General features: G+C 35.3%; 1 protein-coding gene across 1 annotated transcript in view; it reads left to right on the top strand.

Annotated features, from left to right (window-relative positions):
- Positions 1-21,146, top strand: part of GBE1 (1,4-alpha-glucan branching enzyme 1) — a 138,336-nt gene that overhangs the window by 93,449 nt on the left and 23,741 nt on the right. The window contains exon 12 of the mRNA XM_053935256.1: positions 1,771-1,942. Coding sequence (XP_053791231.1) covers positions 1,771-1,942 — 172 coding nt within the window. The remainder of the gene's footprint in view (positions 1-1,770; positions 1,943-21,146) is intronic.

Raw genomic sequence — 21,146 nt, 5'->3', positions numbered from 1 at the left:
GTCATACTTAGGGAAAAAAACTCATTATTTTAAATTAAAAGAAAATTATGATTACAGACATGCATCAGGCTGATATGTGAAAAGTAGGCTAGAGAAACAATAAGTGTGGATAAAATTCAGTCTGAAGATGCCTGAAGTGATGCATGTGAGGGTACAATCCTGGTTTCTTATATGTTGTAATGGGCTATGAGCTGACTCTTGCCAGTCAGAATACAAGGCCATGTGCTTATAAGAAGAGTGTGAAAATAGCAACTCGAAATGTAATAGCTGTCAAAAAAGGAGATGCAGTCCTGGAATTATTATGAGTGGAATAGAGCAAAGAGCACAATCAGCATGCCACTGCAGTCTTTCCTGGTTTGTGTGCATCTTCAATGTTGGAGAGAGGTTTGGTCCTGAATCTTGAAGGATAGACAGCATAACCAGAAAAAAATGCTGTGGAGAGGAATAGCAGGTGTGGATTGATTTCCATAAGAAAAAAAAAAAAAAAAGAACTAAAAAGAATAAGATTCTTTGAGGTAGAAAAGAGATCATTGAAGGGGGAAATATATCCATTTATAAAATCACAGCTGCCACAGAAAACATGAATAGTGAAACACTTAGCTGCTCTTCCAATGGAAAGATTAGGGGATATTAAATAGCACTAACAAATGCCACATTCTGAGTCCAGAAAATAGTTGTTCATTGCAGTCTTCAGTCTTCTCATTGTCACATGGGATTTTTTTTTCCTCTAAATAGAGTATTTTTTACTTAAGGGAATAATCTGTATATGCTGTTATATTGTCAGCTGGAAAATGAAAGGATGATGGTGCTTTTCACCTAGACCTGTTTACAATTTATCTGTATCTCTGGAATTCAGTAAATTTTCATTCAAGAGTATAAAACAAGAATTGGGCTAATTGAACAAAAATCAGCTATTTACATATAAATGCTCCAAAATGTTTTCCACTACCTGCCTGCTAATATATTGAATATCATTTTGTGGCCTTTCTCTAGGAGCAGTGAGCACTAGCAAGTTAGTAATTCAGTATTTTCTGTTCTGTGAAATCACAGAAAACCAATCACATTCTTGATTGCATATAAGTGAACGCTTCATACTCACTCTGCATGTCTGAATCAGAGTTTTGTTTATACCCATTTATTTTTACATTCCAGGAGCTTTTACTTTAGGTGTTCGCTTTCTTATTTTCTGTGTTTCCTATAAAAATTCCCAAATGGTAGTCAGTTGTGATTTACTGAGTTGATGCTGATATTTCACGTTTGATGTCTGTAGGTGAAAAAGTTCTTAGAAGTAGTTATGCAGCATGATTCCATCAGGTGAAGTGTAGGGCCAGGCATTAGGCAGATGCTAGTCTGTTACCATTATTGACTCAGTCCCATCAGCCCAGGAGCCCCAGTAACAATGGAGAGAGTTGCAAGGGGAAAACAGACAACTGGGGCTGACATCCAGTCCAGGCTCAGCTCATGGAGATCCCTGCCTCAGTTTTTGGCAGCAGACCAGTTCTGTATTGCACATAACACAATGCACAGATGCAGTGATCACAATGGGTCAGTAGGGTCACCATGACCTGATGATCGTTGGCAGTGGCAGGATGTTTTCTTCAGGAACAGGGTCTGGATCATGCACACTGAGCCATGTCCTTGGCTCCTCAGTGATCTTGCAAGTCCTCCCCCTATGATACATACCACCTGTTTTAAAAAAAAAAAACAAAACTTAGAAACACTTCTATTACACCCAAAGGTTTTCTTCAGTGTCTTTCTGAACTGTTCTAGGCGCTGGTTGGTGATAAGACACTGGCCTTTCGCCTGATGGATGCAGAGATGTACACAAACATGAGTGTGCTCATGCCTCTGACTCCAGTTATTGATCGTGGGATACAGCTTCATAAAATGATTCGTCTCATTACTCATGCACTCGGAGGAGAGAGCTATCTGAACTTCATGGGTAAGTAATCTCAGGAAAAAGTCTCTCATTTTCTCATCTACAGAATGCGTGGCAGGGAAATAAAATGATCTGACATCGTCTTATAGCCACAGTATTTATCACAGTGCTGAAATTCGGAGCATAAATGCTTTTATAGATTTATTGCAAAAGGTAATATGCATTGTTTTTCTGTCTATAAGATGTATGATAAGACAATAAAATAAAATCAAGATGGTTTCTAACTGTAAGAGAAATAACTTTTACAACTCAGATTAGTATTTTAGTAGTTGTTCTGCAAGTTTGTCAGGTGGGTGAGCTGTCGCTCATGCAGCTGGGCTGTATTTCATTTCCTCTCAAGTTTTTTAGGGTAACAATGAATTTACTAAAGATAGCTCTGTGTTTATTTCAGTTATTAATTGTCAGGAAGTAGTCTGGAATCAGTTGACCTATTTCATTGCTTCTTAGTGCTTAATGAGGTAGGCAAGGACAAATCACAGACACAGGAGGTACATTCTGGTATCAAAGCACAGAAATTGGAAGAGTTAGTGGTACTTTATTCTGGTCCATCAACTGTAAAATAAAACTGTTGAGTTACTTCCTAAGCACAGTTGCTACAAGAAAGTTCAATTGTTAGTCTAATTTAACCAGAAAGTTACAGTTTCATGTGATCATCTTAAAAGTTGAATATTTCTTATGGAAAATTCCAAAGCTATTTATACTGTCTGTTCTTTGCCACATTAATTTGTTTAATTTCTTTGCAAAATAGTTCTTACTTTACAGTAAAAATTTTGTAATGTGGTTGGACAAGTTCTGTATAGCATTTGTGATGGTCTCATGAAGAACAAAAGGGCTGAAAGCCTGTTACAAAATCACCATCTCGGTTTTCTGATAATGTAACACTTGAAAATTATAGAAATTTTAGCTTAGTACTGTCTTCTATTTTGTGGTTAAATGTTTTGTTATATAAAGTTCAAGGGGACTGTTGGATGTATATTGCCCTTCTTCCATAATGGTGTATTTAACATCATATTTTCTGATTAAAAATCTGGAGAACATAAGACAATGGTGACACTGGACTTAAGTTTACCTATACTGGTACATACTCTCTTTCTTTGTTTTAGGAGTAAACTCAGAAAATACCATGTTGATTTTCTTAAAAAGAATTGAATTAATTTCAGGACACAACAAACTAATTCACCATATGCAATACTAGTAAAATTATTATTTCCAAGAAAATGCAGGTTGTTTGCTTCATTCTTGAGAAAAAAAAAAAAGAAGAGTTAATGAAATAAATATTTATGAAGTGTGCAATCAGGCTCCAAGATGTTCAAGGTATGAGGTGTATACTTCCATTCCAACTAGTAATACTATAATAGTTAAGGAAACGGGTGTTTTCTAAATACTCCAGCTAAACTGCAGGTGTCTTTGGCCCAGATTGACTTAGTAAGATTAGAAATATAATCAGTAATGCAATGTGGCATGTTAAATCCAGCGTGTCAATGCTGGCTGATTGAGCAATTAATATTTGGTATCTCTGAGTACTGCAAATGGTTCAGTAACTGCATTATAGTTTGCTATATATAAAAGGTGGAAAGATTGTAATAACTGTTGGAGGAGAAAAACATATAAATTCAGAATGCTGGCGCTTAAAATGGATGTTACAACATGCTATCTAATTAAGCAAATACAGTGACAAATGAGTTCTTTAACTTGCAGGTTTGTGTGAATGTCAAAGGTAAGAAAGAGAAGCCTCCTGTAGGGTGAGGGAAGGTGTGGAAATCTTCTTTCACAGCACCTGGAGAAGGCATTCCAGGTGCCTCTGTGCTTCCCTAGGTCCTTCCATTAAGAGTCTTGTACTTTCTGGCTCTGAACACCCAGCAAAGAAACACCCTGCTTTCTGAATGCTTTGCTCACCTTAAGGAAAAAGAAACTTCATCTAAAAAATGTTGTGTCAGGAGTAGAAATCTGTATTTTCAAATATATCCTGGAATTTCTCTTTGAAGATCTGGAATAATATTTAATTACACATTCGTTGGAGCATCATTTGGGCTCTATGCATGCAAGCAGATTCCTGCTGACAGAAGTTTGTGCATCAAACACTGATTGTGGCTTTATCTCATCTTTCTCACTTTTCACACTGGATGGTTCTCTGTCCTTTTTAAATGTATCTCTAAGAAACTACTGCAAAAATCCTGGAAGTTGTAATTCGTATTTTCATGTTTCTGGATGTTTAATTTTCACTGGAGGCTTTTATTTTTCTTCCCACTTATATCCCACTATTGGCAATGAGTCTTGTATGCAAACTTAAATGTGAATAGGAAAGTTCTGTTGTTTCAGTAAATTGGTTCCCTTGTAACAAAAACCTTTGGGAGCATTCTTTCCTCCAGTCTGTGTTTTGGTTTTATGTGCAGCTTTCCAGGTGATCTCTTGGGCCTCGTGTGTGCATCTGGCATAGAAGACTTAACCTAGGAAAGGAGAAACTCCATATGCTTGGCTGAAAATGAGAATAACAATGATAAATGTCTTGCAGCAGTGAATACATTCTCTGGAAGGCCAGTTTGTTTAATAGTAATAGCAAAAAAGTAGCAATTGTTTTGAAACTCTTGCTGTGTAAATTTCCTTCTTTCAGAGCAGGTGGAGAGCAACAATCCCAATGTAGCTGTGGTTTGTGCAACCCAGCTCCTGTTTCAGATTTTAATACTGAGACAAGCTAGTTATGAGTCAGAAGTTGACACAGAATTTCACAAAGTTGACACAAAAAATCCAAGTTCTTCTACACAATGCTTTAGTTGAGAGCACATGTGCTTCTTAAGGGTTTTTTTTCTTTACTAATTTTCTGTGACGTCCTTGACAGACAATGCACATTTAAATGTCTGAACTTTAATGACACTTATAGGCTCAAGCAGTTGCAATGTGTGTATAATAAATAGTGAAAGTAATCTTTTAAATTATAAATAATAAGAAAAAGCTCTGTCTTTCTACTCAAGTGTTTTTGTTTGTAGTTACAATGATATTGAAATACCATACACATTAATTAACTTAAAACTAGAAAATTATAAGCAAAAATATTTATGGCTATAGATCTCTGTCCTCCCTAATATCAGGATTTGAAAACAAATCCAAAATAAAAACTTCTAACTAAAATTCTTAATTGTCAATTTTAGTCCCCTACAAAATAACAAAAGGGCTTGAGATTGAGCATAATTCCTAAAGCACTAAACAAAGACTAATAGAAGTTGTTATAAGACATCTAGAATGTTACAGGAATCTTCTGATCTCAGCCTGAAAATAAAGCAACGACTGTTGTTACCCAGCAATGTTTAACTTGAATGTAAATAAAGACTCACGCAAATTTCTTGAAAATAATATTTGAACTTAACACTGCAAAACTGTTTTCTCTACATCCTTGCATTTTCTTTTTGCTTCATTTTTCATTCTGCCCCTGAAGACAAGCTGTAGACAATGGTAATTGTTTTTCTTTAAATGTTCCTTTTGTATTTTTCTTGTTCATTGCATGTGTCTTGCACTTAGGGAAAGCCTGCAGGACATGTAAAAAAGCTGTGCCAGCTCTTCAGTGGAGTTGTTTCCATGGTCTCTCCTTATCTTGCAATATACATCTGTATGTCTAGATTTAGACAAGAGAGGGTAGTTGTTTTGCTGCCCTGAATATACATACCCAAAGGGCCTTAAATAGCAATTTGAGTCCTTGAGATTCTTCATAGCACAAATACTAACTGGTTTATGCCCATATAGAGTCTTGATTTTCATCCTGCTAACAATCATTTCCTTGGTTCTTTTTTTTTTTTGTTTGTTTGAAATTGTCTTAAGCTCAAATCTATTGATTTAAATGGAGATTAGTTCCTACATGAACCTCAAGCACTATTTTTCATGACTCTCCCATAGTAAAATAACTCTTAATTAAGACTCCAGAGACCAAGTTTCACTCCCTGAAAAACAACTCTTGAGACTATATATATATGTAGTTAGGAAGTTATTTGAAGTAACTAGAACATGTTTTGCTATCATGAGCATTGACTGATAGTGTTACTGTTTGGGTTGACATCCACCTGTTTCATAACTATCTAATTTGTCTGTTAAGTTTCCTCTTTCCCACTTGTTAGTTCATTTACACAGCAGTTTTGTCCACCTTCTCCAGTCTTAGGGCTTTTTTGCATGCCCCAAAAGAGTTTCTCATTATATGACCTTGTTCTTTCTTTGCCCTTAAAACTAAAATGCTATGCATCATCTATTCCTTGAAATGTTTTAGAGAAAGAAACTTCAATTTTTTTTCAGAAATTTACTTTTAAACTAAGGAATTTCATAACAGCAAGCTCTTGAAAAAATACTGATAAATAGGAAAAGGAATGGTACAAAAACTGTATCAGTAGCACCAATATCACTCTGAGAAAGGTGTGTACCATCTTCTTTAATAATATTAATTAGAAACCTGAAATAAAAATGGTGCAGGATAACTGACAATATAAATAGGAATGTTATTTTAAACATTTTTTTATTGCTACCTATTCTAAATGAAAAAGAAATTGTATCAAGAACTGGATATTTAGCTTAAACCTAAGGGAGTTTGGTTCTCTTTGTCATGTTGCATTTTGGCACTTTTTTCTGTTCACTTTCTTATGCATCTTACATCTGTTCACTGGTTACAGGGTGACTTTTTTGACCATCATATAAAGAGTGGCCTTGGGAGAGCATACACTCTTCCAACTCGCTCACTTCAGTCAGCTCCTCTGGATAAGCAACCTTGAAGTGCTCGCTTGGTACAGACTGCAGCTTTAGGAGACGTAGTTTGATGTCATCCTTCTTAATGTGCTTGCATAGGATAGGTGACAAATGTGCTGCCAGTTCCAGCTGGTGCTTTAATTCCATGGCAGCCTGACAAAAAACAATTATGTTCACTATAAAGTAGAAAACAAGGGTGTAATCTGAAATCTCACCTACAGTTTGTCAGAGACTTAGTGATAGACCACCTCCAACTTCGTAGTATAATAACCTGTATGCAATCCCACTCACAATTTGGGTTGGGCAGTGGCAGTGGGAAGAATCCTAATTTATATATTGGGCTTCATAAATCACTTTGACAGTCTCTTCTGCAAGGTCTAGAGGTGAAAACTTTTAATATTTATTCATTTAGAGTTGATTGAAGCAAGCTTCATTTCTACACTTGCTCAAAACACATTAGAGTGACTGGGAGAAAAGCAATTAAAGAGAGAGACTGTCTCATAATTCAAAACTAAATCACACACAGACCTGTCTTATCCAGCCTCTCTTCACAAATAAAATATGTCCAAACATTAGGAAGCTATGGGGGTTGACTGTACATCCTCCTTGAAACTATAGGGAATAAAGCACTGTACATATGTGTGTGTTATTTACATACTTAAATAAAATTGTTAGAGGCAGCAATCTATATGTGGTGGTGCATCCCCATCCATATTATGACCTCTCAAGGCAGAAACCTTGAAATAGAAACCTTTACAGTCAGCAGCATCCTCGGAACTGCTTGAGAACCAACAGTTGTTGCAGCTGTGTTCATGGAGTGAAATCCAGGTAGGATTTTCCAGGGTTGTAGAGGGAATACAACCAGCTACCTTAATCAAGGTAGCTGGCAAAAGTGGCACTTTGTTTTTCTCTCAGAGTAAGGCAGATGTTTGTACCAGCAGTTTATACCCACATCTTCTGGGTATTGGCTATGACTGCATTACCAGTGGAGAAGATTTATGGTAAATCAAGGCATTCTGACATTGTGCTTCAGTTTCAAGGTGTTGTTTTTTTTTTTTTTAAGGATGGGACTACTATTTTTTAAATTTTATTTATAATTGTGCTTAGTAGCATTGTTTAACCATGGGGTACTGTTGTTGAAACTTCTGCTAGTGTCTCAAACTTTGTTCCTAGGGCTCCATCTGTTGCCTTGCATATTGAATGATTTGTAAAGCTCACAGTTCAGACTTGTGACACCTCCGCTATCAATGTGTGAGTGCATGCAGCCTTGTCTGCAAATATGATACCTGATATGATGTGAGGGCTTGCTAAAGAATAATGAACAAAGTTGTAAAATAAATCTTTCAGTTATTAGGGTTATAAGAGTTCTGTTTCTGTTTGTATGGCAGCCTCCATTTTTCCTTTATTGTTTTAATTGTTGTTGATTTGAGTAACACAGAAATAGGCCTCTATATATTATAATTTTATATAACTCTACACTATGTATTATAACTGTACTATGTACTATAACTTTCAGCACAGGTTTTTAGGGGAATTTCACTTTTCAGTTGTTCAAAAATGTTATTTATTAAAGAAATTATGACAAACTCATATAATTTCGAAAAACTTTTTTCACACCTGGATTTCTGACTCTACAGGACATGGCTGCTATTCTCTCTTCTCACAGTTGTTTGTTATTTTTCTCTCCATAGCTATAAGATTCAGAATTTCTTTGCAATAAATTATAATTAAACTATTTACACATGACATTGATTAGTTTTACTTAGGTGTCTTTTGTAGAAAAAAAATAATTAAAGATAGACCCAAAGACTAAAATATATTTTTTTTCATTCTCTTCACCTTAAGTTTGAGTAAGTTTTAAATCAACAGATTTACCTCAAATTTCAATTTTTTTGCTTTCTTAATTCAGAATGTAAGCACCATTGTAAAAACTGTGTCTTAAAAACATGTCTTAAATGTCTGAGAAGTTGTGCATATAAACATACAGTTTTATACATAAGAATCTGTTTTGATTGAACATCAGACATTGTCCAAAATTAAGATTTGAGTAAAAGACAGAATATTTTTCCCAGGTAGTATGAAACTATGCTAAGCCTTTAAAATTTTATAATATATAGAAACATTTTTATATGTGCATATGCAATTTTTTTCTATCTACATGGGTGTAAACATTACTTTGCATGATTCATTGTTTAAGCAATTAAACATAGCCATTTTACACTTCCTTTGCTGTGGTTTACTTTGATTCAAACAAAATGCCTTGAATATCTTCTGTTTATATACTCTTCAAGTTCTGTAAACTGTTACATATTACAGGGATTTTGAAAATTTCATAGAGCTTGGTTCAATCTATGAACAATTTGTTAATCATTAGTGCTTCTGAGAAGCCTTCACATTGTAAGGCATGTAAAATGCCTTTTTGAGATAATTTTGCTCAGACTTCTGCTTCTAGTGCTCTGTGTCCCTGTCGAAAGACACAATGCAAAACTGAAAGAAAATTAAAGATATTTTCAGACTTTCGAGTAAATACTAAGTTGATCTATAGATAAAAGTGAAGTCCAGCATTCAGGTCTGCATTATAATTTATCTTTTAGAGAGAAAGTAGATTTTTTGGGGGGGGGTCTCTCTGTTGTACCTTCTACAATAAGTTCATGTAATAAGATACAGTTTTCACACAGAACTTGGCCTCTTCCATGTCACAGAACAAGACGAGTAAAGTTGATTTCTGAGTTTATTAGTGTCACTAATGAAATGCTTACTACAGGAGGTCATTCATTTCCTGAGTGTCAGGTGTCTACAGAAGTGGTGTGCCTGTTAAAAACTAAATCTGTGCAAGAACTTTATGTTCTAAGAGTGGGGGGAAAAGGGTAAGCATACCCATTCAAGCAGGGGTAAGTATGATGTGGATATTAAAGCTTTTGTCTTTTCTCCCTACTGCTCACTGTGTTACATGCAATTTTGATGCTGATGATTTTTCAGTACCTGTTTAAGTTACTTATTTCTGAAACCCCCAATGCTGAAAAGAATCAGCAGCAGCCTTTTACCATACCCAGCTGTGTTTTACTTCTACTTTTTGCAGTCTGTCTGGAGAGGGCTGAGAGAAAAATTGAACTATTTTCTCCAAAGCCATCTACCAAAGAGCAAAAAATGTATTCCTGATTATACTTTCTAGGTTGGGTTTTAAAGAGGTAGAGAAAGGTGATCCAAATCAAGTAATTTTGCAACATCAGGCTCTAGTGAGCTGGTGTAGGAGCATGCAGAGGGGTCTGTTAATCTCAAGCCTACCTTTGGTGGCACATTGCTCTTTCTCAGACTGGTTTCTCTGGGCAGTGCAGAGCCAAATAGAGTTAAACCCCATGTGTTACTCAGTAGGGAGTTGTTGGTTTGAGACATGACTGTGCAGGACCCATTTTGTATTTGGAAAGTCTGTCACATTAGATCCTTAGGCATAAATAGCAATTTGGATTTTAATGCATGCAGTTGAGGTAATTTGAAATGATTTCATCTCAGTAGTGTCATTAATTCCCCAAATCAATGTAGCTTAAGCTGAGATAATGCTTTGTGATGACACTGGAATAAAAAAAGGTGTCTTTATTTGTTCAAGAGCTTATTTTCACAAGATATTATTAGTTTAGAATCTTCTCATTGTCCTAATTTTTGAGGCCATCAATCCAACAAACACAGAGAAATTAGCTAGAATAAGAATTTGAACAATATTGTAGTTAAATTTGCATTGATTTTCACTTTCAAAAGGTATCTTCTATTTTTCCTGAGAAGTGGTAAAGTCTGCAGAGCAAAGCATATTAGCACGAGAACATCTTTTATAAATGTTGACTTGTTCTTTCTCAGATGTCTTGTGAGATCTTCAGTTTGAAATTCCATAGAATTGCAGAATGTTTTAGGTTGGAAGGGAAATAACCAAAAGATCATCTTAAATGTCATCAATCCCAACAATCCTGCTGTAGGCTAGGACACTTTCCACTAGAACAGGTTGGTCAGAGCCCCATCCAGTCTAGCCTTGGACAGTTCCAGGCATGGGACATCCACAACTTCTCTGGGCAACTTCTCCATTGTCTCAACACCGGCACAGCAAAAAATGTCTTGCTCTACTGTCTGATCTCAATACCGGTGGAATTTATGGTGGAGTAAATTAGAAAGGGAGCTTATCAACACAATAAAATTACTTTTGGCTGAAAATAAAATTAATTTTTTGGAGGGGGATTGTTTTTGGGGTTTTGTTAGATTTTTTTTTTTTCCTTTACAAATAATGCAGGTACCTTTTGAGTTGAGATGCCTTGTTAAATATAAACCACTATTTCTGTCTTAATGTACTACATAAAAGTACAGAGCAGGAGTAGTAACAGGACAAGTGACTAATGTCTCAAGGAGAACAGGATTATTCACAAAGTCAAAAGTACTAGTGCAGTCTTTTTACAGCCAGAAGCTTAGAACTTTTACTCAATTGGGATAAGTATTCAGATCTTTTTGTGAAATTTAGAGCAAGTCCTGCAAGCAAGGTGTTTTCATAGAATATCTTCTCAAGTGGCATTTCTAGAGAGATTATTTAAAAGCAATCTAGTAATCCACTCACTCTTGATTTAAGAGTCAGTCTGTAGACTATGAAACAGCTCCCTTAAGCCTCTCATATTTTTTTTTAATCCAGCTAACTGTTAATACAAAATACTGCAGAAAAGCCTGGATCATCTGGCTGATTGTGTTATAGGTCAGCTCTTTTGCAGCTTAAGCTCACAGCCTTTATCGTCATAATGGAGAAATGTATGGTCGTATTTCAAAATATTAATGGGGGAAAGAAAGGATATCCAATGGAAAGCATTAACCTGTGTTAACATAGACTGTTGGATCGGCAGCAAGCTGTTCCATGATTTATCTTGAGCTCCTAAAAACAAACAAAAATCTTGGCTCAAGCTGTTCTTGTTTGTTTGTTTTCATGATTGGTTATTTACTGTAGTTCCTAGTGGCTGCCACCATTTTAGCAAGACATGAATTGTGTATAATATTGCTCAAAGGGAAAAGTATAGAAGTCTGAACATGGGTGGACTTACATAACTCACGTTTTTCTTTCATCTAAGCTAACATAGTCCAAGTATTAGTTATTTATAGATACCAAAAAACTATGTGAATATATATTCTATTTTCTGTAAGTCTTCGCTTGTATAACTATGCTTCTTTCTCTTTGTGTACTATTTAGCTGTACTTAAACATATTTTATGTATTTCTTCTTGAATATTTGAATAGTTAATTCTTTAAAACTCTGTATTTTTCAATACATTTTGTTTAGCCTGGAGAAAAGGAGGCTCAGAGGTGACCTTACTACTCTCTATAACCACCTGAGAGAAGGTTGTAGCCAGGTGGGGGTTGGTTTCTACTGCCAGGTAAAAAGTGATAGGATAAGAAGAAATGCTGTCAAGGTATGCCAGTGAAAATTTGGAGTGAGTATTAAGAAATTTCTTTACTGAAAGGGTGGTTAGACATGGGAACAGGCTGCCTAGGGAAGTGGTGGAGTCACCATGCCTGGAGGTGTTTATCAGATGTGGCTCTTGGGGATGTGGATTAGTGGGGGACATTGCAGACAACCATAAAGATTCTATGACTATTTCAAAGCCCACAGGCTGATAAGCATACCAGAGTAAAGACATATTAATTTCAATAGAAGTAAAGAAAACTTGCCTTATTTGTGCAAATTTCATCAGTATGTGAAATTTATTGTTCTGTTTGGTGAGAGGGAAAAAAAGAAAACAGAAAGAAAAATTAGTATTGCACTAAGCTTGTTACAGTTCTGTCTGTGGCTGGCCTTACAAACATAGTAAACTATTTATTAATATCCTGCTTTTCTACTTATTGGTTGGAAAGTTTTGTCCTAATTAAATATGAAGCAGGGAGTATCTTAATTTAAAATAGTTTTCATTTTGTGGAGTTCACCCTAGACATAATTGAAGTTTTCAGATAAATTGTCCAAATTTCTTTTTGTATTTACTAGCTGCTTTTATATTCGTGGTCCAGAAAGACTGTGTTTTTAGTTTATTTCTGCATGGAAGGCTTGGTTTGTACACTTCACATAAGAATACAGAACTAAATCCATTGCTTGCCTCTGGAAATTGAAATACAAAAAGAGGCTTGTAGAAATGAATAAAATTTATTTTAATAAAGGTGATGTGTACATGTTATATTCTCTCAGTAAGTTTTTGATTCGTGTTTTTTTTCATTTCCCAGTTCATAAAGGGCTGATGTGATCCATGTCTGAGATACTGTGAAGCTGGGCTCAGGGACATGAGTTTTTACCAGGCTCCTGTTAGAGCCCTGTCTCTTTTCTTCCCTCCTGCCGTTACCATGATGTAGCAGGTTTTCAAAGGATATGTTATTTTCTCACAATAAAATGTCCCCATTAAGATCTAAATAAGAAAACAAGTACTGAAATAACTACCACCATAATGTGGCCATGTGGAATGAAATGGAACAAAACGAGTAATGACATTGGCAAATATTTTTTTTTACAGATAAAGGTATAACTTTATTTGTTTCAGAGGATTCTTCTCCCCTTTTTTATAGGTGATCCATGCATTTATCACTTGAGCAAGTTTATTTTTTTTAAAGAAAAAACCCACAAAGGAATGAAAAATAATTACTGAGAAATTTCATATGTCCAATTCAAAATGTCTTTGTGCAAGTAATCTCTAATGGTTTCTTGTCTGTGTTTTGTGTTTTGCTTTTGTCATTTTAAATTTCCATACAGCATTGCTGGAGGCGGAGAGGAGAAATCATCTTAGTGTTTGTACGTATTTGGCTTTCCTCAAACAGCTGTAACAACACTTTTCAGGCATGGAAGCAGGTTGGGGTTTTTTTTTTCTGAGATCAAAGTTTACTTTTTCACTTGACAAAGAAATTTTGTCTTAAAGGCAGGAAATGCATTATGTGCAGTATATTTTCATCTTGGCCCCTAAAAAAGCTGTATCTCTTCTTTGTGTACAGTGCAATGGCAGCATGAAATGTACTTTAAATGCATTCATATTTCATTAAATTGAAACACTATTTTTGGAAATAATATTTTTAAAAAATGAATGTGTGCATGCAGAATTAATCCAGCAGTTACGTGAAACTTTGGGATAAGGAAAGGAGCAATTCATATGAACTTAAGTTTTTAGTAAAATGTTGCTCAAGGAAAAAGGTAGAGGTGTCTACCTAAATGAAATTTTTTTTATTACTTTGTACACTAGTTCAGAGGTACTTATTTCAAAACTGAAATAGAAATTATAATTTTATTGTGATTTAAGCAACCGTAATGTAATCTGGGAATAATTTCTGCTCTGATTCTTATTTATCAGCCTAAATTTGTTTTCTGTCCATTAACTTGGTGTCACAAGAAAAATCTAAACTTATTAGCTGGTTTTGTCTTGAAAGGCTCACAGCTTTGTTATGCCTTAAGCTGATTCAGGTCTTGACGCTGATTTAAATGTTTTGAGCATAAGATGAATACTGTCATGCTTGCCTGTGTGTATGTAGTAAATTGTTGAATTTCAAAGCCAGAAGGGTTAGCTGTCCCCTGCCAATAAAGAGGCAAGAGATAATGGAATGAACAGAGGGGATAGTTCGTGGTGAACCTCTTTTTCTTAGAAGTTAAATCTTAAAGGTTCACAGTTCTAGACCATTCTTTTACAGCTATTTACTTGTTTCCTAACCTCTTTTGAATAGATAACCAATCTGAATTCATGATCATCCCTTCCTCAGCTGCCACCAGAACAAACCATCCAAAATTCAGCTTTTCTTCCCACCTGCACCACAGGGACAGTCAGGAAGAGCACTGGATCACTTTCCACTGATATGCCTCATACTAGAGTTCTTAATGTATGGGTTGATATGTGTCTGGAGTTACCTATATAATGTGCCCATTGTCAGAAAATGGAGTATGTTAGTGGGTCTTGGCTTTCCCAGCTATTTGAAAAATTTTCTGCATTAAACCCTGAAAATTGGAAGACCAAATAAAAAATTGGCAGAAGCTCTGCCTGATTGTACTCTGAGTACCTCTTAAAATCTCTTTGTCAAATGACCTGTTATTAGGGAGCAAATGTCCATAATCTTTTCTCTTGTCTTTCTGGCTGGTGAGGATGATTACCTGAAGGAAGGGGAGTGGAATCATGCCACTTAAATCAGGGCATATTGTGGCTCTTCTGATGTCTCTTAAAGCTGATTTTTAAGGCATGTCCTCTTCAGAAGTACAAGGGAAGGAGAATGTGAAGGAGTAACCAAAAATGCAGAAAGGGCTTTTTTGGCCACATCTGCTTTTTGAAAGGCTGTGGCAACATTCAGTTACAGTCTATTTTCTTTCTGTATTATATTTTAAAATTCAACAAATAACTTTACTCTCAATATCGTGAAATTTAGTTTTTCCTCTCTCCTTACATAACAAAAATTACAACAATGACAAAAAACAAACAACAACAACAAAAGATTAACACCTTCCTGCATAACTGTGCTCAGTTCCTATAGATTTTGGTGGCTCTTTTGTAACTGACATGCTGCTTGAAGCAAAGATGCCATCAGTACCAATTCCTTAAAGTCTCTTTTTTTATCTTAGTGATGGTTTTGCTTCAGTTTTCAAAACTGTCACCTGCTATCTAATTTTTTTCATTTTTTACTTTATTTTCTTTTCCTTTTTTTTCCCCCCTTTTCCCTCTTCTCAGTTGTGCTGACACTGGTTAATGTACAGGTAAGTCAAGACTATCTTTACATTGTGAATCCAGCCCATTTTGCCATCAGGATACTTGTAAAGGTCTGCCCCAGCCTGCGCTGTAGCTGCAGTCTCCACGCAGAGCCCACTCATACTGGAAGACCAGCAATTATTCTGGTATAACTAATTGTAGATTAGTATTAGAAGGTGATGCTCTTCAGAGGCTGGTTCTTAATTACAGCCTTTCTTTATCCTCTTCTGGGGGTGTAAACAGTTGTAAAAGAATTTTAATAACATACGAGCTTTATATTGCTATGATACTTCAATTTTCCTTTTTTGTTCTTATACTCTGAGATATGACTAAGGATGGCTCAAGGATCGGGTTTAAGATGCTTAAAAAACAAATGTTGTGACACTTTCTTTCATATAAGATGTGCATGCATAATGTCCACTTGAGGCACTTGCAAATCTGTGCTACATTTTGAAATCTGATGTAGTGAGCATTCCAAGGCTAAGTATTTTTGTGGAAGTGGCTAATCTTAATGATTCTGAATGAATTCTGATTTTCAACATTCTTCAGGTGCAGTCTGATAGACACATTGTATCTTGCAAAAAGTTCAGAATATCTCTTTGAAAACTGCATGAGATTTGGTCCATAGTCTAGTAAGAGGCTGACAGAAGACCAGGGCAATTACTGCTTTGAACAGGTCAGTATTACAGCATCAGAGGTTTCTCTCATTAATCCACCCCTTCTGTGCACCTTCATTAATAGATGTCATTTACAGACAAGGTATTTCAATTTATACCATGCATTTTCTGTTCAAAAACAGAATATACTTTAATACTGTATACTTTAATATACAGACAATAGTCATAAGTACTTCAGTTGATTATCAGGCAAATGAGACTCTTCTTGAAACCTACCCTTTCTGTAGCATGACAAAGTACCAGAGACCGTGACTTCTGATCTCTAACTGTTCTTTCTGAAAAAAAAACCTAACTTGAAAATTTCAATTCCCATTTCCACAAAGAAAAAAACCAAAACAACATCATCACAAATAATACTGCCTTAGATGTCCTTGTTATGATTGACTCTAATGAGCAGAGATCTTGCAACAGATTATGCTGTCACCATAAGAATATTATGCTAGGATTTTTGAAATATGTTAAAACAAATAAACACGACTTAGAGAAATTGCTTTCAAATGTCTGGTTAGAGTCTTACATAAACCACTTACCATCTTTCATTTTTTTTGTAAGAGTATCTTAAAAAAAAAAATCCCCCACACAACAAAAACAAATAAACAAACAAATCCCCAAACTTTGAAGCTAACAATTAATAAGTTGAAGGGGAGGAACAAAAGCCTCTAAAGCAATGAATGAAAAAAATCAATAAATTGATGCAGGATGTTCTTCTTACATACACATAAATTTTGTTTATACCAACATAAATATTTACCATCCACTGAGGATACTGCTTTTGAAATGCACAGCAAAGCAGCAGTTTTGTTCTTTGGAATATCAGTGTATTTCAAAGCTAATTTTCTTCCCAGATAAAGAGTCAAATTATTGTGAGAGGAAAAAAATCAGGAAATTATTTCCACTTCATAGAGTTTAAACTGGTTAAGGTATTTGATTAAACTGTTTATTAATAGTAAGCAAAAGGCAAATGAACCATAATGTGAATTACTGTTTAATTTGGCATAAGCCTAATGAGAATTTGTAATTCTTCAGGCTTTCTCTTTTCTCCTCAGGTTGCTCAAAATAGTCACACTTTCACAAGGAGGTTTTTGGCAGACTCGTAATTTCCTAGCTTAAATAGTCAGTTAATTTTTATTCCAGGTAATGTCATTCTTCTTTAATCTGTCTGAACTCCTGTTAGATGTTTATTTGAGCAGCCCTTGAGTTTTCCCTTGAGTTATTAGCTAAAAATTCCTTCTGAAACCCAGCAATCATACTGTGTTGTTTTGAGTGGAAATGCCAAAAAGCAATGCATAATGCTGTGTTGTGCTGCGTTCCATAAGGGGGTTGGTGGTTTTGGTATGTCTTTAAATAGAGCTAGAAAGCACCAAGCCAACATTTGTATTGGCTACTAGGCATAGCTATCATTACTCTTTCACAAGGTAATATCTTATGCAGAGTTACTCTTACAGATCATGCTGGGTATTGATTTCACAAAAGGGTTTAGTATGAGCATTTGAAAGCAGCAGGGTAAGAAGGTTGGTTTTTACCCATTGCCCACACTCAGAGTTCTTTCTCTACATGTTCAGTTCTCTTTGTGAATCTCCTTATGACATTTACTTCAGTAACTATATATAGAAGAACTGATTATTTAGCTGATATGTCTTCTCTCAGGGCTATTTTAAACTATTAACAAAGTGACTCTTGAAATGTGGATTTTGTATTTTTATTTTCCCCAGCATGTTTGAATTTTACAGATGGCTCATGTTTCATTCATCCCTCAGCAGCAGCCCTGAAGGCAAAGGAGTAGTTGGCCAATCTTTTCCAGTGTCAGTCCTTGGCATTTATTTTCATCTGTTGTGTAAAGACACCCAAACCAACACCAAAAATCCCACAAAAAACCAAACTGCAAACAAAAAAAAACCCAAAACCTTAATCTGATATGACCTTGACTCATCAGTGCATGATTATTTAGCATCAGTTTCATACATTGTTTTGCTTCAAGGTAGAAGTACAATAAAAATTTGAATGTCTTCCTGCTAAGTAATTAAATTGAAGTAATTGTAGAAAGAGATGCACTGGTGAACAGTAGGAAGGCTGGATTTTGCCAGGGCTATGCTTTTTTATCATCTCACTAAAGCGAGTCTGTTTCTTGAAACAAATCATTTGAGGACACTTTGTAAGAGAAACCTGACTTTAAAATGCTTGCAGCTCTTCTCATTTTGGAAGATGTTTTGTATTGTGTGACATTGCTAATATACAATTCTGGATGACAATATTTGCTTTTCTCCTTAATGATGGGTTTGGGTGTACTGACCACACACTACACACATTATGCTGGAGTGGTGTTGTCAAACTCTATTATAATTGAACAATTGGAAAATACATCTGTATATTCCCAATCTTTATTTTCTGAATAGTATTTAATTGGAAGATACAATTGTGATCAAAAACTTCTTTGATACATGTTTCCATGATGTTTAATTGGGAACCTGAAAGTATTTCAGTATAAAATGTTTCTTATCTAATATGAAGTGTGGCTAATTTCAGAATCATTTTACTATTTTTTCATTCCTCAGTGTGGTAAAATTCTCTGCTAATATTCAGGATTTTCTGTGTGAGAATTCCATAAGTTAATATCAAAATTTGTACTCCTTTCTTTCTATAAACTTTTATTTTGAGAGTAGGATATTGAATTTTACTCTTCATGATGGTTTCAGAATATTGGGGTTTTTTTTGGCCAAGGACAACTAATTCTTAAGCAAAAATCCTTATATATCTAAAGTATGGCTTTGGTTAGGTGTTAGTTCCACCTAAGATTTGAGCTTTTGTGTAGAATTGTGTGTAGAAACAAATACACCAATTGATTGCTTTTTAAAATATTATGTTTATTTATATTTGTGTATATACAAGTTCATAGCAGGAGACATTACAGTAACAGGTTTCTTTGAAACAGTGCCGAGTCCTGCAAACAAAACACGGATTGCACCTTCCAAATTCACAAATCACTTATGTAACGTTCAGAAAACAAATAACTCCATTTCCTTAGCTGAAATGAAGCATAACTGTTATGGCAACTTAGAAATACCATTGATTGGTTTTCTGCATCAGGGGAGTCTTAATGTTGGCAGCCACAGCCTTGAGACTGAGCACATCAAGAGTCTCTGCACTGTTTAAGAACTGTGCAACAGTGCCCAGGTACCACTTCAGGTGCTGTTTGGAGTTTTCCATTTCTTTGAGGAAAAAGTAGTGTAGCAGCATCATACTGTGCCTTTTCAAAGACTTTTACAGTAATTACATAATTCTCTTTTTGAAAATACCTTAATAAGTGGCCAGGTTCATTGGAAACAATGGCAGACAAGAGATGTTTAAAATGGTGAGGATCTTGAGAAGGTTTTTCCTAAAACAATTGTTTTTAGGAAGTTTATAAATACATTCTCAGCATGGCAGGGTTGAACCAGCCTCAGGTGGAGGGCAGGAGGCAGCTGGCAGAAAGAAGCTTTAATTTCAAAGCAGTGATATGTGAGTCTAGGAAGAATCTTGGGAATGTACTCCTTGGAGGACATTAGGTAAGAAGAGGTTTAGAGGTGCAGCCAGAAGTATACTCTGATGTCTGATTTGTACTGTTTCAAGAAAACCAGGGCTTCTGTTTTCATTGCTGACATCTATTTTAGAATGCCTTTTTCCCACCCTACTTTGTTTAAAGTTTATTCCAAATTTTAATTTCAAATTTTCTTATTTTGTGCTGTTAACAAATGCATAGTTATTTAAGTAATTGGATTTGTCCCTGTAATAAGAACAGTATAATAATGAACTTTCATTTTTTATTTACTCTAACTTTCCTATGCACCAAACACTATGGAAGTAGTATTTTTCTTCCATTTACATTTTTTTTCCTTAATTCTTCCTATGCTCTTTCAAAATTAGACAATGAAATTCATATTGATACCAGCAAGTAAACTGCTATTTGTTGGATATCCCAGGGCAAATGGATTGACACCTTTCTTGAACCTCTTTCTCTTCTGGCTTTGTCCTACATTCACTTAGTAAGCCCATTAACCTGTCATTTGTGGTACCAGTTACTAATTGGCAGTGCACCAAACTGAAAGATCTAGCTAGAATGTCTCTGACTGCATCTTCTGTTAAAAATGTTTCTTGATATAGATTTGTACTTTTTTTGTTATACTGGGTGGGGGGGGTATCTGTTTTGTTGTGGGTTTTTTTAACCTTTGCAATGTGTTCTGCAATATTTCTGTTCCTAAATATTTTAGTGAGCTCTTGGAAGTGGTTGACTAAATAATGTATACTGTGCCATGTTCACATAGAGCCTGGTGGAAATGTCACAGTAGCAAAGTCAGTCTCTTGATTTTTTACCAGCATGCAGCTAATAGGAAACAGCAAAATGGTAACTGTTTCAGTGTAAAAGCACTACAAAGAGTTTAGTTACTACTTTATTGTTTTAAATACTGTATGAGGATGTTGAGTAAATTGTAAGTCAGTCATATATTATTCTACACTGAGAAAGCAGGCCTGCAATGTAAACTTTCAAGTCTGAAAGTTTCTAAGAGTAGATTAATAAAATAATTGACCTTTCAAGGTCCCTTCTAGCCTACTCTTTTTTTTTTTCCTTGTCTATTAGTTTGAACTGTAGAAACTCTTGCTCTGCTCAGTAAACATTCAAGGGAAAACATTCATCTGCCCTTAGGAACTGAACACTGTTTTCAGTGAGGCCACTGGTATTTTATTGAATACTCCTTTGATAGAACACTACAAATAAGTAGATGGAAGAATAATTTATTCCAGATAAATGGAGGGTTTTTTTCTGTGTAACTAGAATACCAGCATGTGGGCATAACCATCATATGATCTGCTTCTGTTGAAAAATAAGTAAATCCTAGTAAGCAATGCTATGGCCTGTTTAATATTCCTGTGCCTGGTTGTTCCTCTGTGTAAGAAATCTTCTCACCATCTAACCCTTCCTAATAGAGATGCAGAATTGGTGCTTCTTAGGAGAATTCTTTATTGTTTGGTTTGGGTTTTTTTTCTGTAATTTATCTGGCAAAAGAGAGATCTGGGTTTGAAATATGAGAACTGAACACTGCCTTTTAGTATGGTTGGAATTTT

Source organism: Vidua chalybeata, chromosome 2, assembly GCF_026979565.1.
Source record: "Vidua chalybeata isolate OUT-0048 chromosome 2, bVidCha1 merged haplotype, whole genome shotgun sequence".
NCBI lineage: Eukaryota > Metazoa > Chordata > Aves > Passeriformes > Viduidae > Vidua > Vidua chalybeata.
This window is presented reverse-complemented; position numbering and strand designations above follow the sequence as displayed.